At 55.0% G+C, this 26,845-nt stretch overlaps 1 protein-coding gene across 1 annotated transcript in view; it reads right to left on the bottom strand.

Moving 5' to 3' along the window:
- The window catches only part of XKR6 (XK related 6), a 223,019-nt gene that overhangs the window by 18,105 nt on the left and 178,069 nt on the right, over window positions 1-26,845 (bottom strand). Inside the window, exon 2 of the mRNA XM_072952590.1 lies at window positions 6,197-6,393. Within this exon, the coding sequence (XP_072808691.1) occupies window positions 6,197-6,393 (197 nt within the window). The remainder of the gene's footprint in view (window positions 1-6,196; window positions 6,394-26,845) is intronic.

Raw genomic sequence — 26,845 nt, 5'->3', positions numbered from 1 at the left:
CAGGGTTTAATATTTCCTCATGCTTCCTTGTCTTAGTAAAGGTGCTTGTGTTCGCATCAGTTTCGTCCTAGGAAGCCGTGGTTATTCATGGTTATGGGAGGAGAGGGGACCAGCCGGGCAAGGTGTGGTGCTTGAACCACATCCTGTAGATGCTGTGCTACCATCCCACCTGCAGGCGCAGCGCGGCAGGAAGAGGCACCTTCTCTAAGAGCCTTCTTGCTGTGTGATCCTGGGCAACTTACTCACCTCTCTGTGCTTCAACTTTCGTATGTTAGACAAGGAGGGTGGGTTAAGTGGCTCTGATCAACCTCTCCAGTTCTAAAGATTCTGCCGCTCTAAACCCCTTTGCAGACTGAAGTCGTGAGGTTAAAGTTCTTGACACCAACCACCCCGACATCGACTGCACCCCAACCTTCTCTTTCAGGTGAGCTCCTATTCTTCCATCAAGACCCAGATCAAATGTTACCTCCTCCATTATGTCCCCCAAAACCGTTACTCCTCCTCTGTAAACACATCTGTCACAAAACTTCAAATGCACTGAACTTGACCATAAAGTCCTGAAGGGTAGGTGTCTTTGCAAACCCATTCCCAGCACAGCGTCTGGCCAACGGCAGATGCCTGGTGAGTGGTGGTGTGATGCCAGGGCCAACGGCAGATGCCTGATGAGTGGTGGTGTGATGCCAGGGGAAAGCGGTTGTCAGGGCCCAAGAGAAGGATAACTCCACAGTATGAGCTCAACCAAAAAAGGCAGACTCTGGTGCTGCGTGGGCGGAGAGAGCGGTGCTCCCCAACCCTTGACAATGTTTATATGGAAGCATCAGAAAAGCCCAAAAGTCAGGAAAGGTGACAGAGCTGCTAACTCCTGACCCAGTCCCCCAAACCCGATCCCCGTGGCCCCTGCTCCGTCTCAGCATCCCCAGTGAGAAGCCACCTCCCCGCTGTCTAGCACTGCACACGCCAGTGCCACGAAGCCCTGCTGCTTTCTGCTCCAGAGCAGCCCTCCATCTGCGCACTTGGCTCCTTTCCCCAGCACCCTGAACCCCATCGCTCCACCCCTGGACCTCCACCGCAGCCCCTAATGGGTTCCTAGCTCAGCCCGTGCCCCCTCCCTGCACAGCAGGGAAGGGAATCTTCTTTCAAATCTAGTCTGATCATACAGCTTTCCTGCGTAACCCTTCCCACTGCGCTTGTATAAACCCAAGCTGTCGGGCCCCTGCCATCCTCTCCATCCTCATCCCACATCACTCTCCTCCCTGCCTGACCACCAGCCTCCAGCCACACTGAGTCCTTTAGCGTCCTGGAACAAGCCAGGCTTTTCCTACCTCAGGGCCTTTGTATATGCCGTTCCCTCTGCCTAGAAGGCTGTTTCTGCTCTTCCCAGAGTTGGCTCCTTCCCCTAGTTTATACTCAGCCTAACCACCAGCCCTCTGGAGAGGCTTTCTCTGACACTCCTGCCCAAATAAGCTCTGTCCACACCCCACCCCAAGTACCGTGGTCTTGACACCATGTTTGTTTAAAGCCCTGACCACAACCTGTTGGCTGTCTAACTGTTTCTGTTATGTCTCCCAAGAGAGAATGGGAGACTCATGAGGGCCTGGACCACATCTGCTATGTTCCCTGTTGCCCTCAGCACGTAGTATGGACCCTGACTTAATGCATCTCTGTTGAATGGCAGACCTCAGCCGGTACCCACAGTATGCCAGGCCAGGTGCTGTAGAGGGCTGTGGGCAGCTAGTTAGACCTTCACAGCCACCTAAAGGTAGTTATCATCCCCACTTTACAGGTGATGAAGCCCAGGAAATTAACTTGCCCCATGTCGTGAAGCCGATCAGTGGCAGAGGGGGAATTCACGCGCAGCTCTGCGGACCCTTCTCACTGTACAGACTGCCTTCCAGTCCCACACACAGCTTAGAAGACTGGCAAAGCTTTCAGCAGACACAAGGCTCGCCGCCAGCGCGAACGGCATGTCAGACAACATGCTCCCTTTATATCTTTATTTGTATCTTTATTTAAACTTTCAAGACATCAGATGTAAGAAAGACCCCACTGAAGTACCAAATGACTTTAGCATCATCGTATTTGTGTGGTTTATTATTACTATTACTCTTATGTTTTGACTTGAATCTGGATTTGTGGGTAAATTGGATACAAATTCATCTTGTAGGCTGAATATCACACTGTCAACCCAGTGATGAAGGAGGAGGAAAAGGTGGAGAGAAGGCACAAGAGGAGGAGTCTGGCATCGGGCCAGACGCATGGAAAACTCGCCCATGACAGCAAGAGGGACCTAACCATCTACCTGCACTGACGGTGTGGCGTGGACAGGCGTCACCAAAGGCCCACCAAACAAGGCCGACTAGCCATGATCTCACTAGTAAAGCTGGTGGCCCAATTCAGAAAGCACACCTGCAGTAAAAGCTCTACCGTCACCAACGAGAAAATGGCCACACAAGTCCCCTGACGTTCATCTGTCACAAATGCTCACAGCGAGCCTCTGTGGGAGGCGCTAATATTATCTCCATTTCAGAAAAGAGAAAATTGAGGAACAGAAAGGCTCGGTAACTCGCCGAAGGTCACACAGCTGTCAAGCAGCAGGGCGGGGTCGCCCCGTCTTGCCAGGCTGCCGCCTTCCAAGAACTCACATCACCAACAAGTCCGTTCCAACGTTACAGTCACACACTTTCTCTCCCCTTCTCCAGTTTCTAATATTTAAACTGATTTTCTTTAAAGTGTGTACATTTATTGCCATTTTTATGGGAAAAGAGAGGGAAGGCATGTGTCACCACAACACAGGGGGCCGGTGATGAGTGGACATTCTGGAAGTCAGGGAAGAGGAACGTGCCACACACTTGCCGGCTGCACTCCGTGACAGTGACAGTAAATTTCCGTCCTTCCCATCAGCCCAGCCAGCCCTGCAGACCCATCCTCGTCTCAGGGACTCACATCCCAATGGCAAAGATTGCCACTGACCTTTGTGGAGCCCAGTGATTCCCAGATGTACTTAACTATGAAAGTCTATTTCAAGAAACACCTATTCCACACTCGAGACAAACATGAGGAAATGCTCCCCCAACCTCTGAGCTGCTGGCACCAAAAGAGGGGCGTGTGGGCGAAGAGCCAGGGCGAGCATCCCGGCGAAGGCAGCATGGCCCTCGTCACTGCCAGGCTCCTCTTGCCACGGCTCACCAGCAGCCCCGTGGCCTTTGCTGACCTTGGACCCCGGGCTCCCACGTCAGGAGGGCCCCCAGGAAGCAATGCGTGCTGCCCCTTGAGTTTCCTCTCCAGAGACTTCACCTCCAGCCCTTCCGTGTTTAGAACCTGAGACGCTATCATAGAAAGGGCAGGTTTACGGAGGAGGCCGGGGCAGGAAAGGCCCACAGGGCAGAAGACAGGGGATGTCCCTGGAACCTTGCGCACGCCACTCCCCTGAAAACAAGGAACACGGCCCCTTAGATGCCTGCAAAACTCGACAGTGAACAGAGCGCTCTGTGTGCTGTATGTCACTGCTGCCCTGCACAGCGCTAGGTATGGTCACCATCTCCGCCGTTGTACAGAAGAGGACAGGCGGCCTCGATAAAGTGAAGGGCAGAGTCCAAAGTCACAGCAGGTATAAAAGGTAGAGCAGAACCCTGGTCTCAGACAAATGTCCACCGGGAGTGTCACCCTGTGTCTCCCTGCCACCTGCCTCATCTAGTTGCAGGGCAGGGATGTGGCCAAAGTTTGGAAAAGGAAGGATCACTTGGCTGCCCTGATGATATGGTGGGGACAGGGGAAGATCTGAAACTGAAGTGACAAAGGGCGGCTTAGATGGGGGCCTCAGACAGTGACAGGGTGGAAAAGGGGGGACTCAGATGGAAAGGAAAGGGACTCCTCCCCAGCCCTGGCAAAACTGCCCCAAGCTGGGGAGCTGCAGCCGGCGGGGTGAGGGCAGGCTGGGCGTGGAGGCTGTGGTGGGTGAGCAGGAGGGGTGCCCGTCACAGGGTGCCTTATCCGACATCAGAGGCCCACGGGCTCCCTCGGGGCTTACAGAGCACAGATGTGTGTGATGCCGGTCTTCCTCCAGGTTCAGTTATCAAGGGCTGCTCTCTGAACTGCCCCACGGTCCTTCCTCTGAGGATGGGAGAAGCAGGGACTCCCAGGGCCTCAGCGGGGACAGCCGTGGGCAACCAGCCACGCCAGTTTATTGCCCAAGCAGATGACCTGGCTCCCCGGGCCCCCCGAAGACCGGCATCTGAGGGTCCCCGTGTTCCCTAGTTCTTCCCGATGCCCAGTGGGAGTGCGTCCGGGAGAGGAAGAGAGACCAGGCGGCTGTCAGCCCCGCCCTCCTCAGCCCGGTTGCCCGCTCAGCCCCCGGGCGCCCCAGCTGGAGTAGACATCTAGTTAGCGCCTCCCCGCTCCACTCCAGGCCCGCGTTGCTGGTGCTGCAGACACCGGCAGGGCTCCAGCTCCAAGCAGCCCAGGGAGGCCTCTTCCCGGCAGCGGGGACTGTGGAGGCTGGGAGGCTGAGGCTGGGAGGATCCCACGTGCCTCCTGCTGCCCGGGGGTCCCAGAGGCAGAGGCTGCGCCTGTCTCCTGCATGCAGCCTGCACTCCACACGGGGTTGTTGGGTGGGGCGGGGCCTCGGATCCCCAGCCCAGCGTGGGTGCAGCCAGTGCTCCCTGGGACAGACTGGGCTGCCTAAAGCCCCTGTTCCTTTGGGGGCACTTGGAGCTGAGGCTGCCCTGGCTTGGGGTGGGCAGGGGACTTGAAGCACAAGCCAAGCCCCCTGGGTGGGGAGCCTGTGGGCAGCACAGCTGGCTGTGTCAGGATCGAGCTCCCTGGTCTGAACAGCTCAGCCTCCCCTGACTGGCCTTGGAGGATAAAACCCCCTTTCCACAATGACTAAGGGGAGTGGAGCCGGCAAAGCACCAGCCAGGGTGGATAAAGTAAGGAGGCGAAGCAGTTTGACAAAAGGCCAGGGTTTGGCTGCCCTTGCCAGAAAGTGTGTGGCAAGGGGGTCTGGCTACAGGGCCCCCTGCAAGCGTGCATGAACATGGTGGCACCGAGGGCCCGAAGGAGCAGCTAGGGGAGCTGTGGACCCAGAGCTGAGGACCTAGGAAGCAAAGAGGCCCCACTGGCCAGGGAGAGATGGGATGGGGAGCAGACCCAGCTACCCCGGATCATACACGCTCATCTCCTCTGGAGTCAGGAACCTCCAGGCTGAGTCCCTTCAGCAACATCTCTATTTGAATATTTCCAGTGACAGGAAACTCACTACCTCCTGAGACAGTCTTTCCATCACCAGATGGCTCCTGCTGTTTGAAATGTCCCCACATGTGGAATTGATAATGGTCTCCCTGTAGCTCCCCCCACTCTTTGTCACAATTATTCTTCCTCTGACATCCCTCATCCCTTCAAACGTTGGGATTCACACATCCCAGGTCTTCCCCAGACAAAATGTCCCCGGTGTCCCCCGAGTGTTGTGATCTGCAGCCCCTCCTCCTCCTAGACCTTCTCCCCAGCTGCAGCCCCAGCCCCCCTGAACTATGACACAACCATAATACTGGCAGGCTGGTCCGACCTGGGGTCTGACCTGACATCGGTGACCTGGGCCTTGACCAGGGGAGCCCAACCTAGAAAGGGCTTCGAGGGCAGCCAGGTGGCCCCCAGAGGCTTTCTGCTGCTTAGAGACCAGAGCTGTCCAGACCGGGTCCTAGGCCCTTCGAGGGGTCCTTGCGGCCAGGAGCGGGGAGGTGGGGGCAGGTGCACTGGGCTCGGGACCCCCCTCCCCGACTCATCTAAGTAGAACAGAGCTACTTGGTCCTCCGGTACACACGGTGCATCTACATTTTACAAATGAGTTTGAAGCAAGAGCACAGCTTTAAAATGTCTAAAACTGCTGATGCCGCCTGACAGGATTTCGTGTTTTGGGCACGTGCTATCCCAAGGCCACTGCCTGCGTCCCGTTTATGTGCAAACACTGCGGCTCAGGCCAGCGCCAAGAAGAGGAGCCTTTCCCCCCAGACTGGGAGACCAGTGTCCCCTGCCCTGCTGCTCCAGGGACATGCAGACCCGGCTCCGCTCTGCTCATGGGACGGCGGGGCAGGCTCGCACATGGGCGCGTCGTGAGGACTCGGCGGCGGTCGGGACGGCCGCACCCCTAGGGTGTGCACGGAGGGCCGGCCCCAGCCCAGGGGTGGTGGCAGGGGGCACTCACAGGGCAGAGTCTCGGCGCGGCTCTTCTGGATCATTATGCAGAGCTGTAGCACCAGTTGGGGGGCGCTTTCCAGGAAGGTCTCCAGGAGGCGCAGCATGTTAACGTCTGCATATTCGTACATCATAGCCCAGTAGAAGCGTCGCTGGTGTTCCTTCTGCCGCTGGCTCTGAATCCCCAGGTACATGGTGCGGATATACCTGCAGAGAGACGGGACCGAACACAGAGAGTGTGGGTCGGGGGGGGGGTGGAGGAAAGGCCAGGCCATTCCCCCAGACAGCATCTCTTCCTTTGCCCTGAGTTTTCCCAGGTGCTTAGAGCAGCTCTAGGGGTTCTCCCAGCCCACGGACACGGTGCTGAGGCTTCGGCGGGGTGGGAGGTGGGGGAGGCCATGGAAGGGGTCCCAGACAACCTGTCCCTTTCCCAGCCTCAGTTTGCTTATCTGTAAAGTGAGAAATGAAGGAATGGGACCAGATGATTTCCCAGGCCTGCCCGTGAAGCATCACAGGTGAGCTCAGGTTCAGGGTCCGGAAGGGGGAGGGGGGTACCTCCCAGCAGAGTTTTCGCCTCTCTGGAGGAGGAGGGAATTAGCATTTGGGAAGTTCCTGCTATCACTGGCTGGCTAGCCGGCCCAGTATTGCCTGGGTCCCAGGTGACAGGTGAGTGTAATTCCCATGTAGGACCAATGGGTGGGGCTCACGTTCACAGGCTCCACAGCTGGATGGTGGACAACCAGGAAGCCGGCCCAGGGCTGTGGGACCTCAAAGCTCATGTGTGGCCCCCTCTACACTAGGGAGACATGGAGCCTACAATGGAGTCTCTGTCCAGGTGTGGCCCAGGACACAGTCACAGAAAGGCACTGACCACTGCATCCAGGAGAGTCAAGAGGCAAAGGAAACAGGTAGTGGGCTCTGGGTTCAAATCTGTCGTCTGCTAATTGTGGGATCTTGGACTAATTCCTCCAACTTTGTACTCCTGTTACTCTTCTTCAACATGAGGAAAAGAATCAGAGCATCACAGGGCTGGTGGGAGATTAGGGAGATAACACACGTGCTGGGCATGTAACCTGGGTCTGAGTTAAAAAGCCTCCACACCTGCCTCACTTTTACCTAAACTTTGGAAGCTGTCCCCAAACCACAGTCCAGGGGAGGCCTGAAGGTACCATCTAGGCCAGCCAGCACTCTCTGGGGCCAGGCCAGGCCCAGAGGTTCAGGAAGCACAGCTTTGTGGGCCCAGTTAGGATCAAGAACATGAACCATAAACAGCCAACAGGACAGAACCACACGTACATCCCTGGACATCCCCTGGGAGTGCATACCACTGTGCCTTCTAAAGGCTGTACCGGAATCAGAGGGTGAGAGCACGGATGGCCCCTATGGAGTCCCCACCGTCCCTGAGCACCGTCAGGGGCCCACGTGGGGCTGCTGGGTTCCTTCTCTTTGTCCGCGTCACCACCGCCAGCCTGGGCCCCACCACCACCCTTCTCTCCTGAACTGAAGCTGAAGCCTCCTAACCGGTCTACCGGGGACCACTCTTGCCCCAGAACAACGCAGTCTTTGCACAGCAGCCAGCACCCGCAACAGCCACGTGGCCAGCAGAGCCTTGGTGCTGTGGGTATCCTAGGGCAAATGTGGTCTCCGTGCTCCAAAACTCAGCTCTACCCAGATGTGGCACCTGCAACATACAGTGCCATGGGCCACATACTTGCACAAATCTACACTCTCTCAGGGGTACACTCAGACCACAGACTCTGCCTTTCCCAAGATGGAGGGATGATAATGTAGCAGAGCCAAGCCTACCATCCAGGTCCCAGGGCAAGGTAACACCAACACTCAGACTCACCTAGATCTGCTCCACCAGGGCAAAAGGAGCACTTGGCCTGCCCCTCCACCCCCATGTTCCCCAAGCCACGAGCCCCTCTGCCCATCATGGCCAGGACAGTGGAGGATGACGAGTCTGGAACATGTTGATTCAACCATAATGTCTGCCCAAGAAACCAACCTTGAATCTCCCCTATGAGAACATCCCAAGGTGTGGGAAGAGATGAGGGTGGGAGTGGGCAAAGCCAGAGCCTCTCCCCACCGATAAGCAAACAGATGCTGGGAGCCCAGAGTGCACTGGGATCAAAGCCGGATAAATCATGCGTCCCAGGACCCCAGCTCACGCAGCCTCCCACCCTGGAGTAGGAGCTAAATCAGAGTCCAGAGCAGGATCCCCAGTCAAGGGCCTTCTAGCTACTCCGCCCCCTCTGGCTCCTGCACCCTCATCTTCTATCCTTAAGTCCTTGGGTCCCCAGTAGACCGCGTCAAACCCAGTGTGGGTCTAGGTGACCTCTGGGGCCGCCCAGCCTCTTGCTAAGCCTTCAGCCCCTGCTCAAAGACAGCCTTGGCCCGTGGCCACAAGGTGGCGCCAGACCCTAAGCCTCGTGGGAAGGCTGCTCTGGCAGTGATCTCATCTCACAGAAAGGTCTGCACCTTTCTATGCGGCAGGAGCCTCGGGGTGTACGGGGGCCAGGCGAGGCTGAGGGGCACGGCACCTTCAGGAGACCCAAGGTGGGCTGCAGCTCCCCCGCCTTCTCCCCTTCCCTGGCAGCTTCTGGAAGTCTCACCTTTCCCAGGAAGGCAGTCCTGGAGAGAAGACACGCAACTCTCCTCCTCCTGGACTCGCTTCCATCTGGACTTTTTGTCACCTCCTGTCATACTGTCTCTCTCCTAAGAACGTCGGATCATGAAATGAACAGATCTAAAAGCAAGGTGGCAGCGTGTCCTCCTGGAGCGAGGCCTCAGGAAAGCGGGGCCTGGTCCACGGTCTGCAGGGCTGCATGACCTTGGGCAAGTCACTCCCGAGGCTGGGTCTGCTCCGCTCGCCCATCACAGAGGGGCAGGCTGGAGGATCCCTGAGCCTCCACCTACAGGTCATAACTCCATCCTTGTGCACCTTCTCAGAGCGTAAAGGATGGCCGAGCATCTTTACAAATAATATCCAGTGTTTGTCCGGCACTCATATGTGCCAGGCACTGTTTTGAGCATTTTTAACTTACTAACTCATTCAATGCTCACAACAAACTTCTGAGGTAGATTCAATGTTACGCTCACTTTACAGATGGCAAATCGAAGCACTGAGGTTAAGAAACGTGCTTCAGTTTACTCAGCCAAGGAAGGGGCTGAGGAAGGCTTCAAGCCTGGCTTTGGGGCCAGTGCTCTCCTATGTCACTGGCTGTGTTACCATGGGGAACATCTCCTATCCTCCTGGAGTCTCCTTGTCCTCATCTACACAATGCCTGGCCCAGAATAGGACCCTAGGACATGTTGACTGAATGGATGCATGCCACCATGTCCCCTTGGCGGGTTCCAGGGGGCTCAAATGAGGCAATGCTTGTGAGAATAGATGGGAGACCAGAAGCCACAGATGCCAGCTGTCACTGCACCCTCCACCAGGGGGCGCTCCTCCTGTCCTTCTCTCAGTCCACTCTGTTTATTCTTCCAAGTCTATCTTCTCCCCTTACTTTGTAAACCATGGAATTGTTTAAAGCTCTTTATACTTCCAGGAGAACTCTCTAGCTCTCTGAGCACATTTTCACTTTTATAGCAGCACTTTGAAGGACACATGTTTGTCATCTTTTTCCCATTGGTTCATCTGAAACTCAGAGAGGCTGAGTGATTTTCCCAAAGTCACACAGCCAATCATGGTTCAGGGGAATCAGAGGTCTTGTCCAAACTATGTTGCCCCAGTGGGAGTTAGCTATAGCCCTGCCTGAAACTAAGGGAAATAAGTGATTTCTGCAAAAAAGCAAGAGGCTGAACAGTTTCATCTGTCTGGCCCTACAGTCCCATGCTGCTTCTTATGACATCCCCAGAAACAGCATTTTGAAAACCCACATTCAAAGCCCCAAATAGGGCTGAGTCAGGTTTTGTGGGGCCTGAAGCTTAGAAGATCCTCTTTAAGAAAAAAGTAAAGTCTACCAAACATTTAAAGTAGAAACAGCACCAATTCTACATGAACAGGGTGGTCTCAGAGTCCCTTAGCTCTCACCATGCACCTACGAAATGGCTCCTTCGGGGGCTCAATTCTGTGAGCTCTGATACCTCCCCTGGGGAGAGGTGGTTGCCTCAGAGGGCACCTGAGACCCCAGTCTGGCCTTGGTCCTTAAAGCTTCCCCCAAGAAGGAAGGAGGGCCCTAAGCCAAGAGCATCACGGTGGAGCAGGAAGCACACACAGACTCGACGCCCACCCTCTGCACCCTCCCTAGGCCCGCCCCCTCCTCCGCAGGCGGGGCCAGCGCTGTCACAGAGTTAAGCCAGGGCCCACATGCCAGCTACAGAGGGGATGCGACCCCAGGAAGCCACAGAAATCTGCTGCACATTATGCGAGCTGGAGGTCAGGGCAGACCCTGCGTTTTACCTGCGAACCCCAAGTGCAGAGCAAGCCCAGAGGGCATGGAAGGCCGGGTCCTGCAGAAGCGTCTGCTCCTCGCCGGCATCTGTCCTGGTGGCAGGGCTGTTTGTTCAAAGCCACACAGCACAGCTCCTGCCCTCCCTTCCTGAGGCTCCCAGGGTCTTGCCAGCCACTGGTGTCCCACCCCAAGGAGCGTGTTAGCAGCCAGAGAGCTTATCCAAGATGCACAGGACTTGGACACGGCAAGCACAGCTTGGGGTGTCACGCACTTTCCCCGTCGTCGTGGGCTAGTGAGCCGATCACCGGCCAGTAAACTGCCTTGCTCCCCAGCTGGCCAGCCCCAGGCTTGCTGGTTCTCTCCAACCAGAAATCAGAAGGGCAGCCTCTCCCCTGCAGCCAGCACAGAGCTGCGGTTGGTTCCATGTGAAGTGCTCCTGGCTGTCCTTTTGGGCCCGGGACCACCAAGCAATTAGCTTGGTACCAGCACGATGCCGAGGCTGGGGTCACGTGAGGACACGGCTCTGGTCCTGGCTGCAAAGCTGCCAGGCAGCCCACAGTGGCTGAGCCACCAGACCGGGCCCCTCAGGCACCACGAGAGGAGCCAGTGGGGCTCAGTAGCTCCTGGGGCAGGTTTCGGTGGGGAGGAGGATTTAAGGGGGGGCTTTCCTCCCTGCCTTCATGACACCAGAGGCCCCTCCAGGCCCCATCCTCCTTCCCCCCACCCCCCGCTGTCTTCCCTTCCTGCCTACAGCCTCCCCACGAGTTGGGACAGCATCCTGATTCTCTGATCCTTCTCCCCTCACTGTCTCCGGAAACACCCCTCTAACCCCGCAAACATAGCCTTAGTCCTTCACTCCAAGTGGCTGTTAAATGCTCCAGGGGCCCCACACTACAGAGATGTCTGTGGGGCTTGTGCTCGGAGGCGGGAATGGAGGCGGGAACGTAATCACTCGAGAGTAACCTTAACAGCCGCGGGTTCTGAGCCCCCGGCACGCACCCGGCCTGCGGCTTTACCTGCACCATCTCATTTAATCCCTCGACCGCATGAAGCAGGCATCGTCACCCGCCTTTGGAGACAGGAAACTGAGTAAAGAACATGCTGGTGTCACCCAGCTGCGGTTTGCTGGCCCCAGGGACTCCCCCAGAGCCCCACCATGAACTTCCTTCACAGTGAGGGCCATGAGGCTGCTGTGCACGTGTGGGAGCTGCAGTGAAGACCTGTTATTCCCCAAACTGTAAAAATTTAGGCTTCATCGTTTAAGAAATGAAGTGTCGAAGACAATATTAAAGATTAAATCAATGGAAATGGGGAAAAAAAAGACCTGTCATTCCCGTGGGCCCCTTGGCACAGGAGGACGGCACCAGCCCAGCACTGCTCCCCCTCGGACCCCCGGCCCCTCGCACGGCGTCCCACACGCGGGAGCAGCTGCGGGACACCTGCCAGCTGAGCGAGGTCAGGGTCTGCACTCACGCCCCCGCCTCCGGACTTGATGCAACCACATCGCCCAGAGGGGATGCTGGAGGCTGGGCTGCCCCCGCTTCTGCGAAAGCCGCTTCTTGGGGACAGTCTGAGACGCCCCCGCGACCAGCAAGGCCTGGCTTGCCTGGAAGGCCCTGAGGCCTGGAGGTGGGTCTGGGCCAAGGCCACGGCAGCACTCTGCCCCAACAGCCCTTCCAGGGCTGTGGCCCCCGAGTCAGGGCTGCCCCTGGACCCGGTGGCCAGGCCTGCGGGCGGCCACGGCTGGGGCTGTGCTCTGAGCCTCCTCGGCCAAGAACTGCTCTTGCTCTTTCCGGGAAGACCCCAAAGCGGACCTCGAAGGCAAGACATACCTTTGCTCTGAAGCTAATAATACTATAGTTACTCGTCTGGAAGACAACTTGCTTAAAAAAAAAAATTCCTTTAACTCACAGAAAACAAATTAGCAGTTACCAAAGGGGAGAGGGGAGGAGGGAGGAGCAAGAGAGGTGACGGGGATTAAGAGGCGCAAATTAGAAGTCATGGGATGCACGGTACCGCACAGGGGACATAGTCAATATTTCATAGTAATTTGTATGGAGTATCATCTATAAAAATATCAAACTACTCTGCTGTTCGCCTGAAACTAATAGAATATTGTAAGTCAACCACACTTCAATTAAAAGAATACCTTTATATTTTTGTTGTATTTAAATACAAGTAGCCATGCCCCTCTCTGTGTCTTTGTCTATGCTGTCCCCACTGCCCAACTGGCCAGCCCTCCTCCGCGTGTCTCACTCCAGGCCCGAGTCAAAGTATTTCCCTCCCCATCTTCCCATGACATCGGGCCTTCAGTACAGTAACAGCCCCCACGCACTGGGTTCCCCTGCAGACCAGGCACAGTGCACACACTCTATGTATATTAAGGCATTTAACCCGAGAACCTTATCATTGTCTACAGGTGAAGAATCTGTGCCCAGAACGCAGCCACCGGGCCTCACACCAGGCAGCTGGACTTCAGAAAGGGCGCTTCTAACCTGGGGCACAATATTCTCCTGTTCCTTATCTTTCTCTCCTTCCCTCTCTGCCCGCTCCATTTACTTCTTTCAATAACTCTATGAATTAGATAATCTATTAGCCCTATTTTGCAGATCAGGAAACTGAGGCTCAGAGGTTAAGAGAGTGCCAAGTTGGAAAGCCAAATTTCAGCCTCGATTCGTCTGGCTGTGCTACACGCCTCTGTTTCCTACCCTTAGAGGCCTCTCCCCGCCCCATTACCATTCCCCTTCAACCCCACCAGGTACCAGAGTCACTTACGTACAGAGCTGCCTTCTCACTACATCTCAACCCCCGAGGAGGGGCGTCTGTACACAGCGCCCCCAGCCTGACATGGCAGACATCCAATCAAGGGCGCTAAAGTAAACTTAATCCCCTGCTCTGATGCTCTCATTTAACCAAGAGACGCCTGCAACACTATCTTCAGATGCATGAAATACACGTTCCCCGAGGCAGATGACCAGAACAGGGGCAGTTAACGCAGGAATGATTTGAGTTGGACACAAGACAGAACTTACCAGCCAGCCTGGCAGGATTATGCTACAACGAGGCAGGTTTTCTGCCCTTCACTGGACAGTTTCAGAGAGAAATAAAGGTGTGGGGCTGTCAGACATCGGAGGCTCACAGCTCACGGAGCACAGGGGCCGGACCCATCTTCACAGCTTGTAGCACAGTGCTCCGTGGGCACGTGCACGTGTCTGTCCACACACAAGTCCTCCCCGAGGACCCCCTCGAGCCACCCAAATACAAGGTCTGGGTGGCTCCAGGCGCGCTCAGGCTGGCACAGCAGGAACAGAGCACCCACACAGCCCCAGCTGTGGGCCATGGGCTTGCTCTGAGTATGAGAACGGATTCTGGAATGTTCCACTGCCTGGCTGGCCGGGAAGCCCCTGCGACCCCCCCCCCGCCCCAGGTGAGATACCCTCAGCATGGAGGAAAGGTGGAGGGGCCGGCTGCCAGCTCAGCCCCCGAGAGCAGCGCATCAAATCAAAGCTATTTTTAGCCCTTCTCTCCAGCGTCTGACATCAGCTGAGCAGTGGTGGCAGGCTGGGGGCACACATCTGAGAGAGCAGGCGTGAAATGGCATTTCTTCGCCAGGGCCCAGGGGAGACAGCGGGCAAAGCACTGCAAAGCTTCAGGGAAGGGAGAAGGCTGCAGCGGGCGTCACCCAGTAGTCTTCCTGAATGCAGGGTCTTGGGAGGCCTAAACATCCCTCAACATCCCAGCGTTCAGAACAGCAGAATGTGGGTAGAAATGGCCCCAGCAGCCTCATTTCCCCACCACACAGCAGGACCCAGGCTACTGCTCCTTCTCTGAGATTTTGCAAAACAAACTTGATATCAAATCAACTATACCTCAATAAAGTCAATAAATAAATAAACTGTAAAACACACACACACACACACACACACACACACACAAATCAAAAACCCTTTGCAAACCTACAAGTCGGAGAAATGCTTTTTATTCTCCCTTACAAGCTCCCAGAAGGACAGAGACCAAAGTTTTGGGGCTTTGGTTCATCTTTGCATACTTGGTGCATGGTGCACGGTGCACTGCTGGACACTTGGTGGTGTTTGTCCCAGGAATGAATGAACCAGTTGGCTAGCCTGCTAGTAAAATCCTTGCGCTCCAGGGAGTTCACAGTCCAACATCCCAGGGCAGGTGTAAGGAAATCTTCCTCCCTCTTCTCCAGGCTTGGAGGCAGCCTAGAGTCTCCACCAAGGCCGTCCAGTTGCTGGCGCCCCAAGCAGTCCCCGGGGCCCACTTCCCTGTTCTTCCTGCCCCCTCGCTTGTCTGCAGTGCCCACTCTCGCGCCCGGCGCAGCTCTTTCCAGCCAAGTCAGCGGGCCCACTGCTGCCGCTGCCCGCGGGCTTGTCTCCTTGGAGTCGGACCCTCTGCTGTGTCCACCGTGGGAAAGGCCACGGTGCCTCCCCCCAATTAGAGCTGAAGACTCTGACCACAGCCCGGCCAGCCCTGCTCTGCCTGCATCCCAGCGAGACAGATTTGCCGGGTCCAAGGCAGCCGGTCTGCACCCCACAGCAGGAAGGCAGGAGGTGCCTCACGACTTTGAGGGAGACCCATGGGCCCAAAGTAAAGTCGCCTGCACTTTGGTAGGGGCTCTGAATCACGTGATCAACACCCAGTGCAGTGGTCCTCCTGCAGGCGCAAGTGAAGAAAGTGGCATCTCCATACCACGGTCTCAGTCCAAGAACAGAGAGCAGAGCCTTCTCCCTCAGACACAGGACGCTTAATAATTTATTAATTCATTCCTCAGCACATTCTGAACAGAATCTGAGATGCAAGAGCATGTGATACATTGGCCAACACCACAGACCCTCTGCCCATGAGTAATTGCTGAACATTTTCCATGAGGCAAGCAGTTTGCTGGAAGTTTCTCACGGGCCATCTTATGTCACCCTCCTGGCTTCCCCATCACATTATTGTACTATCCTGTAAATGAGCAACCTGAGGTAGGCCCAGAGACACTATGTACACAGCTAGGATGGAGGAGCTGGAATTCACACCCAGGACTGACTGAGCCCCAGAACCTCAGCAGCATGCTTTACTGTCTCCCTGCGGAGGTGACTTCAAAACTGCCAAGTGCTACCCCATCGGAGTCCACCCCTTCCCCTGGGGCAGCAATGAAGGGCAGACCCTCCTACCAGCTACTCCGGAAGCCTGGAGTACATGGCATCTCGGGCCCCCACTCTTGGAACTCATGTTCCAGGCAGAAGCCGACAGTAAACAAACCAGCAAATAATTTTGTAACATCATGCCTAGGGGGTTAAGTGCCACGAACAAAGCCCTCAGAGGGATGAAGAGGGAAGTGTCGGTGGGTGCGTGTGCGCAGGCGCGGGAGCACAGGTCTGTGCGGAGCAAGGGCGGAGCCCCGCGGAAGGTACCGACAGTCCGCGACCACAGCTCCGGGAGGGGAACCGGCTTGCGCTCAAGCTGCAAGGACGCTGGGGTACTGCAGGCTGGGCAGACGAGTGGAGACGAGATAACCCGGGGCTCATCACAGAGGAACTTGGCTTTAGTCCCAAATAACAGTGGTAGCTTCTTGTACATTACACATGGCATTGTTTCTGTCCTTTATCCCCAGGTCTCTCTGCTCCCTTGCACGAGTCCCTCGACCTCTCAGGACCTCAGTGTCCTCATCTGTAAAATAAGAAGGCCGGCCCACATGACGCCATCTCGTTCCATGCCTAATGGCCATCAATGGGTATCTGGGACCAGAACTGATCTTCCCCTGGGGGTGAGTGGCAGGCCTGGGGACATGCAGCCCGACCTGTGATCTCCCCATGGAGTGGGGAGCAACCAGCAGGTGGCGCTGTCGAACACCTCCCTGGCAGGGATCCTGATGGACATCTGTGCCAGCTCGGGTGCCTGGGAGCTGCACGCCCCTGCGTGGTCCATGGCAGCTCGGTGCAGCACGAAATGGCCTGTGCGTGGCTGGAGGGACGGTTTCCTCCTTACTGGGCTGAGCTGGGCATGGGGAGCCTGAGCCTCGGGAGGGGTCCAAGCTAGGAGCTGGCATCCAGCCCCCAAGATTGGAAGAGACTGGGCTGGGACATGACAGGCTGACTGAGAATCCAGGGCCAGCCCCCGGACCTCCTACAGTGGTCTGGGGGAAACTGGGACCAGCCTCAGTGTGATTCTGAGCTGGTGCTGGGCAGCTGAGAAGGAGAAAGGCCAGCTGTACAGGTGTCTCTTTCTTCCCTGGGCACAGCACAGGGTCCACAGCACAGCCTCCCTGAACCCTTCTCAGGCCTTTCCAGAGTCCCCACCCCATGCCTCAGCCCCTCCTGCCTCCAGGCCAGGCCTTCACCACTATCTAATTGCAGAACGCTTCCATCACTCCAAAAAGAAACTCCAACCCCATTAGCAGTCACTCCCCCTCCCGCTCACCGCAGCCCCTGGCAAGCCCTAGTCTGCTTTCTGTCTCTGCAGATTTGCCGATGCTGGGCATTTCCTATAAATGGAATCATATAATACGTGTCCTTTTGTGCCTGGCTTCTTTCACTTAGTACACAGTTTTCAAGGTCCATCCACATCACAGCATGTGTCAGAACTGTATTCCTCTCTGACACAGAATAATATTCCATTACATGGATACACTACCTTTTACTTATCCACGTATTGGTTGATGGACATTTGGGTTGGTTCTCCTTTTGTGTTATTATGAATAATGCCACAGTGAACACTCATGTACACACTTTTACGAGGACATGTGTTTTCAATTGAGCACAGAACTAGGAGTAGAATTGCTGGGTGAGATGGTAACTCTAGGCTTAACTTTCTGTGGATCTGCCAAACTATTTTCCAGAGTGGCTGCACCATTTTACATTCCCACCAGCAAGGCAGGAGGGTTCTAATTTCTCCACATCCTTGCCAACACTTGTTACTATCTGTCTTTAATTTTAGTCATCCTCACGAGTGTGAAGTGGTATCTTGAGATTTGCACTTGCATTTTCCAAATGACTAATGATGTTGAGCGTCTTTTCATGTGCTTATTGGCCATTCGTATATCTTCTTTGGAAAAATGTTTATTCAAACCTTTTGTCCTTTAATTGCCTTATTCATCTCTTTATTGCTGATTGATAAGCATTCTCTGTGTAATCTAGACACTAGTCCCTTATCAGATGTGATTTGCAAATATTCCCCTGCTCTGTAGATTGTCTTTTCTTGATGATGTCCTTCGAAGTACGAAAGTGTTTAAATTTGGTGAAGTCCAATTTGCCTGTTTTTTCTTCTGTCACTTGTCTTTTTGAGGTCATAGCTAAAAAGGTTTTGCCTAACCCAAGGTCATGAAGATTACTTCAATTTTCTTCTGAGAGTATTATAGTTTTAGCTCTTGTGTTTAGGCCTATGATCCATCTGAGTTGCTTTTTATACAAGATGTAAAGCCCGAGTTCATTCTCTTGCATGTGGATGGCCAGCTGTCCCGGCACCATTTGCTGAGAAGATTCTCTGCCTATTTAATTGTCTTGGCACCCTTGATAAATATCAAATGCACATAAATAAAAAGATTTATTTCTGGACAATTCTGTTCCATTGACCTACATGTCTACCTTTATGACAGCACCACTGTCTTGACAGCTATAACTCTGTAGCAAGATTGGAAAACAGGAAGTATGATTACTCCAGCTTTGTCATTCTTTTTCAAGATTGCCCTTCCTCCCTCCCTCCCCCTCTCTCTCTCACTCTCTCTTGCTCGCTCTCTCTCCCCTTCCCTCCCTTCTAACACTGAGTGGAGATCTTTGTCAGATGAAGATCTAAGTGAGTCATGTGTATTAGCTCACTTAACATGACCGGTGAAGTAGAGTCTACCATGGTCCCATTTTACAGCTTAGCTGTGGTTTTGTGTTTTGTTTTCCTGGTCCTCCTTCACAAGACCATGAGCCCCTAGAACACGGACTCACCCACACGGGCCAGGCTCGCGTCTGGTGCTCAGTTAATTTCTGCGAGTGAACGAATGAGGGAATGAACGAGTGAGAGGTGACAAAATCAATGCAGGGCTGAGCAGCGGGCAAAGTCCTGGGAAAGTCACCCAGGGGATCAGACCGGTCTTTCAGCCACTGGATTACTGCTGCCCAAATTCCCAGCCGACACAGCTGAGCCCTGAGGACCCCCCAGGGGCCAGCCAGGAGTCCACCTCCCCATCCCGGGCCCCTCCCGCTTCCCACAGAGTCAGGACTCAAGTTCCTCAAACCCCTGCTGTCACGGAAGAGAAACAATGCTAAGGTAATTCACAGTAAGATGATAGTGGCTTAAGGCATTATCCTTCCAAACAGGGGAGATAAATGTTTTAAATCAAAGGAACAATGGCTCTGGGTAACACAGCGGGCTCCAGTGCAGCCAGCGTGGACCACCCCCACCATCCTTTCTTCCACGCGCAAGACCGGCCTTGCCTCACTCCCACAAAGCCACCTTTCTGCAGAGAAAAGTCCATCTGACCAGCCACAGAAATCCATCTTCCAACCCAGAAGACAGAGCCACCAGCATAGCAGTGCATCTCACTGTCCCTCTGACTGTTTCCTGAGTCTGTGACGTAGATGAGGCAGGTCATTCCCCTTTCACAGATGACGACACTGAGGACACGAGGCTGACTCATTAGATTTCACCCACCGACTCCTGAGGTCACACACGGCAGTCCAGCCTGGTCTTTTGGGGTCTCCAGAACCACCCTCCACAGCCCGTGGCTTGGTTCCCTGGTCCTGTTAAATCTCCACGTCATAATTACCCTAGAATATTGTCACCCTGTCTACAGGGAAGTCACTCCCAGAAATGTCTGCCTAGGAGTCTGTTACGGGCCACTCTGTGTTCCCTCCACAGCCATATGTTGCAGCCCTACCCCCTCACAACCCCTGTGACTGTATTTGCACGTAGGATCTTTAAAGAGGTAATTAAGGTAGAATGAGGCCACAAGAGTGGGCCCTAATCCAGCATGACGGGTGTCCTTATAAGGAGAGGAGATTGGGACACAGATAGCACACAGGCATGGGCGGCCATGTGCAGACGCAGCAAGGAGGCGGCCACAATGGACTGAACTATGTCCCCCTGCCCCGTCCCTGAATTCTTATGTTGAAGCCCTACCCCGCACAGTGACTGTGTGGAGAGGTAGGGCATTTAAGGGGGTGGTCAAGGTTACATGAGGTCCCTAACCTGATGGGACCGGTGTCCTGATAAGGAGAGGAAGAGACACCAGAGATCTCTGTCCCTCCGTGCACACACAGAAGGCCACGTGAGGACACGCTGAGAAGATGGCCATGTACAAGCCAGGAAAAGAGACTCCGGCAGAAACCAACCCTGCTGACCCTGCCAGCACCTTGATCTCAGACCTCCAGCGCCCAGAACTGTGAGGAGATTAATGTCTACCGCTATCCTCGCAGTCTGCGGACCCGTGCTGTGGAAGTCCTGGCAGCCTTCTGGAGTCCTAGGACCGTCCTTGGAGAAGGGGAGTCTCCGTTTATTCCTTCAGCTGATGGCTGCTGCGTGAGTGCCCGGCCTTGTGGGTAGGACGGGTGCAGTGTGGGTGAAGCGGCTCTGACCTCAGAGGTTCAAATTCTGGTCTCCCTCCTGCTGTTAGTTAGTCATTCCTTTGACTAAGCCAGATGAGGTAACATCCTGTCTCCCTTTGCAAGAAGCACAGAAAGTTAGAGGTGGAATGGGCAGGAGTCCAACCAATTCCTCTATAGATGAAGAAAACTGAGGCCCAAGAGAGATGTGCCTGGCTATGATCCATTCCATGTCTCCTGGCTCCCGGCCTGAGTTTCTGCTGCTTTTCCTTCACGGGTCCTCTTCTGGGGCCTGGGTTGCCAGTAGGAAGGGTGCAGAAAGGAGAGCCGGGCCTCTGAGTCACTCTCACAGTTTGCCTGGGGCCAGAAAGGAAATCTGCAGGACCTTCCCCCGTGGCCTGCGGGGCGGACTACCGCCCTCAGCCCAGGGCTTGTTTACTAGGCTTCGTTACCCTTTGCTTTCTGCCCTGCTGGGCAGATGGTCAGGGTGCACGCTGGCGGCTAGTGCGCCTCCAGCCCTGCCTTGGGGTCCATCTTCTCCACACTTCCTACAAAGGGAGAGCCCCCGACTGTGAGCAGGAGGCACACCCAGACACAGTGGCGTGTGGACACCACTGGAAGGCGCTCTTCCCACCTCAGTGGGCAGGCCCCCAGGAAGCAGAAGTCTGCAGCCACGCAGGGGCCTTCCCAGGAGAACGCAGCAGGTGCCAGAGAAAGAGGTGGCTGGAGCCAGTGGCTTCACAGGGTCCACAGCCAACAATCACAGCCAAGTGGCCGGCTGCCCACTCCGCACCTCCCACACCATCTTCCACCCCAGTGGCCAGTGGGGAGAAAGACTGGACTAGAAATTGAAATTAAATCGCCTTCAGTTCCTCAGGTGCAGGTGAGGCCTCTCTCATACCTGCATCCCGGTCGGAAGGAAGACCCCATGCCCTCCAGACAGGTCCTTCCACCCAGCGGGGCATCTCACGCCCGGAGGAAGCTTCTAGAAGCAGACCTGAGGTCCCCTGCGTGCCCTCCACCCCACTCACTCCCCTTGGCAGCGACAGGCTCCCAGAGACTGGAGGATTAAGTGTTAATGTCTGGCAGACTCCCAGGAGACAGACAGGCAGGCCCTGGGGTACTGATGCCACAGTCACCGACAGGAAGGAAAAATGAGAGGGCCTGTGGGACAGATGGACACTTCACCTGCCAAGAGTCACTGAGTCCCACTCGGATGCCCGCTGTCCCTCCGTGCGGCGTGTTCCCATCCCTCCCTGGCATCTAGCCCTGCCGCAACAGGGAGGATGGGGCTTGCCAATGGGGAACTTCACCCCAACTCAGGGCAGGCCTCTCCTCCCCTCCTCAGAACCAGCCAAACTGGGGACTGAGGAAATCTATTCAAATCAGAATTACTCATGGTTAGTCCAGGAAACTGAACTAAACCAAATTAAGGGCTGACAAGTATACTTAATCTCAGAACGACCCACAATATTACTATTTTTTGTTAAGATTTTTAACTGTTGAAGACACTAGTGAATAAAGGTTACATTTGTAATTAAACATGGACATTTCCTAAATGTACTAAACCAAAACCAATAGAAGAATTGGTTTGGAATAAAAGAATTGGTGATTCGGTGTTGGTGGGGGGATATGCTGTGTGACCTTGGGTAAATCACTCGCCCTTTCTGGGCCTTGGTTTCCTTCATCTGTGTCAGGCTAGAAGATCTAAGTGGCTCTTAACCCTGTTTATCTAACCCCTGAATCTCAAAATAGTCTCCAGAAGGACTGTGAACAGCCCTTCCATGAGGTTCAGCTCTCTGCCTGGATGATAACCAAAGCAAGTCGTCTGGAAAAGGAATGTTCTGTGTGCACCATCTGTGAGGAGCCGGGGAAGCAGTACCGAGCCCTGGAACTTGGGGCCCCTGCTGACTCTTTGGAGCCGGCACTAATGTAATTATGTGATTAGGACGTTCATCTTAGTCTTCGCTGTGCTTCGTGTGGTTAAATCAAAAGTGACAATGAGCTGCCTGGTGGGTGACGCCTTTCTCCCAGAAGGGCCCGGGTAGAGTTATTCTGGGCAGGGGTCATCCTGAGATCCGAGCATCCGCTGGCAAGACAGGCAGGTTAGGAGGCGTCTGTCACCTGAGAAGGAGTGTGCCTGTGGCTGGTGGCGGGTGGGCGGGCAATCACAGAAGCCAGGGTGGAAAGCGCTGAGGCCACCCCCACATCATTCTCCGCTTCCAGATGGAGAAGCCGGCTGGTCACTAGACGGCAAGGCAGTACTGTTTGCACCTGCGGTTTCTCATCTTTGAATGGGTGACTCACTCCTTCTCTGTCCTACAAGGAACAAGGAGCTCAGCTGAGGCCTCAGGAGGGAGGGCGCAGAGCCGGCCTTAAGGACAATGGCTGTCCTCACGGCCATCCAGCTCCAAGGGCTCAGCAGCGAGGCCGGGGAGCAGCACTGCTTTGGGAAACGGGTCTCTCCTCCCGTGAGAAAGTTCTGTCTGCGCTTCCAAGGGAGAACGTAAAAAGCCAGAGAAGGGGGCCCAACCCTCTTGGAGGCTAGAGGACACCGCTTTCCAGGGCTCCTGTAGCCAGAAGTGGGGTGTGGACACCCTGAGTTCTGACCACCGCACCTGGTCACCCTGGGCTCCAGCGTGATTTGCGGCTCCTGGGCGTGGGCTGGTTCACGCGGCCTTCCCCACCCTCCATGTCTAATGCCTCTCCCTTCCCCGCTCTACTGGGAGCCTGGCATGGAGGCCACAGAATTGAGAGAGGAATTGGGGTTCCCTCTGCTGACACCTGTTCTGTGTGACTCTGGAGGGTTGGGGGAGACATTCTGGGGAGACTGGTTTTACCCCATGTCTTAGTTAGCTCGGGCTGCTGTAACAAAACACCGTGGATCAGGGGGCTTAAATGACAGACAGACATCATTTCTCACAGTTCTGGAGGCTGGGAGGTCCAAGATCAAGGCGTCAGCAGATTCAAGTCTTGGTGAGGACCATGTTCCTAGCTTGCGGATGGTGATCTTCTCCGCTGTGTCCTCACACGGTGGCCCCACCCTCATGATCTCATTTAAACCTAATTACTTCCCAAATTAAGAAACCATCACATTAGGAGTTAAGACTTCAACACGTGGATTTTAAGGGGATGCAAACATTCAGTCCATAACACCCAGTTCAGAAAAGACAGGAGGACGAGACAGAGGAATCAGCTGTGTAAGGAGCTGGCCACTCCGTGTTCCTGTGGCAGGAATGGGTGGGAGGCCATCCTCAGTGTCCCTTCCAAACATGAGCGTGTGACCAGGGAGGGGTGAAGGGTGCAGAATTTAAGGTGGCAGGTGCAACCCTGTGTTTGCACAGCCCTGAGAGAGAGCCGCCCTGGTGCCTTGCTGGCCTCACCCTCTCCCCGGGCCTGTCTTCAACCTGCCCCCGGTCCAGGCTGCCTCCTGAGGGGGGAGGCACACAGGTCTCTTCCCAGACGGGTGTAGTTTCCCCCAGGATGGAAGGGAACCCTCACGCCCATTACCCCATGAACATCGGGTGGTGTTAGGGGCACCATCCTGGACAGCCCAGTCCAGAGGAAGGATGCCTGAGCTCCCAAAGGCAGGAGAGAAACAGCTTAAAGGGAGAGCCGAGGCCGTTCCTTGGATCAGGGAATGATCCCGCGTCTCTGCTGGAGAGGAGGAGGGTGAAAACTCATGAATTTTCACCGTAGGCCAGACGGTCTGCCACGGAGGTATGGTTATCTGATTTGACCCCCAGAACAGTCCAGCGAGGGGAGGGTCATTCTCAATTTGCAGATAAGGAAACAGAGGCTCAGAGGTGTGAAAGGATTTGTCCAAAGTTACAGAGATTCAGAACTTCAGGCCTGACACCGAAGTCGCAGGAGGTCCCAAGATCTGAATTTTCACTCATTCTCTCACTCCCTCAGCCACTCAGCCATTCACTCCCTCAACAAACAGCGTTTAAGGACCTATGACTCTGACACAGCAGGAACTGTTCTAGGACCTGAGATACAGTCGCCATTCTAGCGGTGGGCACGGAAGAAACAGGTAAGCAAATAAATGTACATGTTATGAAGAAACAAAACTAGGGCGATGAGACAGGGAGTGGCCCGGCGTGGCCAGGTTGGATTGACCAGTCAGGAGGCCTCTCTGTGGAAGGGACAGGTGTCCTGTGAACTGAGTCACCCAGAGATCCAGGGTAAGAACATGCCAGGCAGAGGGCCGGGGAGGGCCCAGGGCCCCGGAACAGTGAGCAGGGGACAGCAAATGCCACAACACGAGGTCAATGAGGGGAGCAGAGGTCCCATGAGCCCCCACAAGAAGGTGGGTTTTTTCTAAGTACAAAGGGAAGCCACTGATAAGATTTAAACAGCGAAGCGGCAAGATCCGATTTGCTGATTAACAAGAGTTCCGGCTTTTCATGTGCCAACCAGCCGGGAAGCTGGGACGTCGTGGGGCCTCCAGTTGGCTACTGGCCACACTCCAGACAAGCGAGGGCGGTGCGTGAGTGCAGTGGGCGGTGAGGTGGGGGGAAGTGGTTGACACAGGACGGCTTCCAGACAGAGAGCTGAGTGACTTCCTATCCACCTGGCAGGGGTCAGTGGGAGGAACAGGAATAGAGACGGGTCTCATCGTGAGCCAGAGTCCAGACACCGCTTAACACACGGAGGGCGACGCAGGAACCCCTGATGAATGAATGAATGAGGAAATCCAAGAGATTTCAAGACTGTCCCTTATTAACGGGGACACACCCAGACAGAGGATGTAAATGGCTCCAGCACGTCGGAAATGTGCACTCTGGTTTGCCTCTTTTCACCTCTTCAACCTGAGGTTGTGGGGAGGGTGTCGTGAGAAAGAAGGACGGCCAGTGACTGTGGCCGGGACCTCTCACCACGCCAAGGGCGGCAAGGATCGCTCTCATTTCACTGAGGACAAAATGCGGGCATTTCATATCCATCAGACACAAAGGCATGTCGAATTACACACCACCTTTTTTAGAGCAAAAGCTATACCTTTTATTCAGGGGAAGAGCATTAAGTACCTTCTCCCCTAAGTGCTGCTCTGACTGGGCTGTTCTTGGCCGTACAATGAGAGATCTTGACCTAACCGCCACTCGCACTTCCGGTGGGGGTGCGGGAGCGGGGAGCAGGGGGCGCCCCCTGAGAGCACAGAGGGGCCTAATTCTCAATCTTCTTTAAGAGGCAAGAAAATGCAAACCATAAGTAGGCTTAAATGCTTTTCCCCGAAGCATAATATTATCCTACAATGGAGAGGTTATTCATTAACGTAGTGTGAGCCATCTCCGTAACCTGCTCTGGGTGACAGAATCCGGCCGCACTCCTGCGGTGGGGCCCCTGCCTGCGCTTCTCCCCCAGTTCGCCGCTGCGGGGCTTGGAGTCGGGCTGGAGCAACCCCCCGAGCGATGCCCCCAGGCACTCTGAGAGGCGCTCTGACTGCCTCCCTCTGCTGCTGTGGGTCTGGGAGGACTTGCTCTAGAGGGTGCACATGTGTTCTTATTTAGTTTTTCCTGTTTTGCCTCTTTGGAACTTGGAAGGGGATTTGTTTCAATATTCCTCATCTCGGCTCCACTTTTTAGCTGACAGTCTGGTTCATCTGTTTTTGAAGTAGACAGGGTCTCAGTTTGGGCCCCTGTCGGAATTTTCAAGCTGTGCCTACACTCTGAGTCTGAGCATCCTCACTGGTCCCCCCTGCAACCACCCTGGGCCCCTACATTCAGGGGGTTCAATACCCAGTACAGCCACCTCCTCACTCACAGTCACCACTATGGTCTCGATAAAGGCCCCCTGCTTCCTCCCCGTCCTTCCCCACCTCCCTGCCTAGCTCACTCTGTTTCAGCCACACAGGCCCTCTCAGCTGCATCAAGCCTGATCCTGCCTCAGGGCCTTTGCACTACCTGCTCTCCCTGCCTGCAATGCACTTTGCCTAGAGACACACATAGCTCTTCCCTCCAGGCCTGTTTATCAGTGAGGCCTTACCTGACCACCTTGTTTAAAGAGCAGCCCCAACACTCCTCTTCCCCGTTTCTGCTTTACTTTCCTCTAAGCCATTTTTACCATCTACTCTCTTCTGCACGACTCTTCTTAGATACCCCTTTATTGTCTGTCTGCCCTCACTAAAATCTCACGAGGGCAGAGATTTTTGCTCCATATGAATCCCCAGTGTCTAAAGAGGTGTGTGGTGCAAAGTAGACCTTTGATCATTCATTCAGTGAATGAATAAAGTGAGCAGGATATGAACTTTAGGGTCAGTCTGGGATTCAAATCCCAGCTCACAACCATGTGGGGAAGTTACTGGACTCCTCTCTACGCCTTTCTTTCCATGTCTCTAAAACGGGTGACATAGTCCCCACCTCAGAGGGTGGTTGTGAGCAGTGTGTGAACTGTATAGCACCATGAACGGCACAGAGCCAAGCTTCAATAGGTTCTAGAATGCCGCCATCTCCTGCTCTGCCCCCACCCCCAAATCTCAGTGGCTGCAGAGCCAGCGGCGGTGTAGGAGCCTATGTGCCCAGGAACCCCAGGTGGGGTATCACCAGCCATCCAGAGGCCACAGATGGGAAAGTGCCCCAAGCCCTCAGGCCCAGGGCACCGCTTGGGGTCTGTGAAGTCTAAGAACTTTCTCCTGGGGGCGCTGGGCTATGTTACTCTCCCAGCTGACCTCCCCAGGGCAGGGGCTGCCTCTGTGTATCCCAGGGGACACCTTGCCTGGAGAGG

The sequence above is a fragment of the Vicugna pacos genome, chromosome 31 (genome assembly GCF_048564905.1).
Source record: "Vicugna pacos chromosome 31, VicPac4, whole genome shotgun sequence".
Classification (NCBI taxonomy): domain Eukaryota; kingdom Metazoa; phylum Chordata; class Mammalia; order Artiodactyla; family Camelidae; genus Vicugna; species Vicugna pacos.
This window is presented reverse-complemented; position numbering and strand designations above follow the sequence as displayed.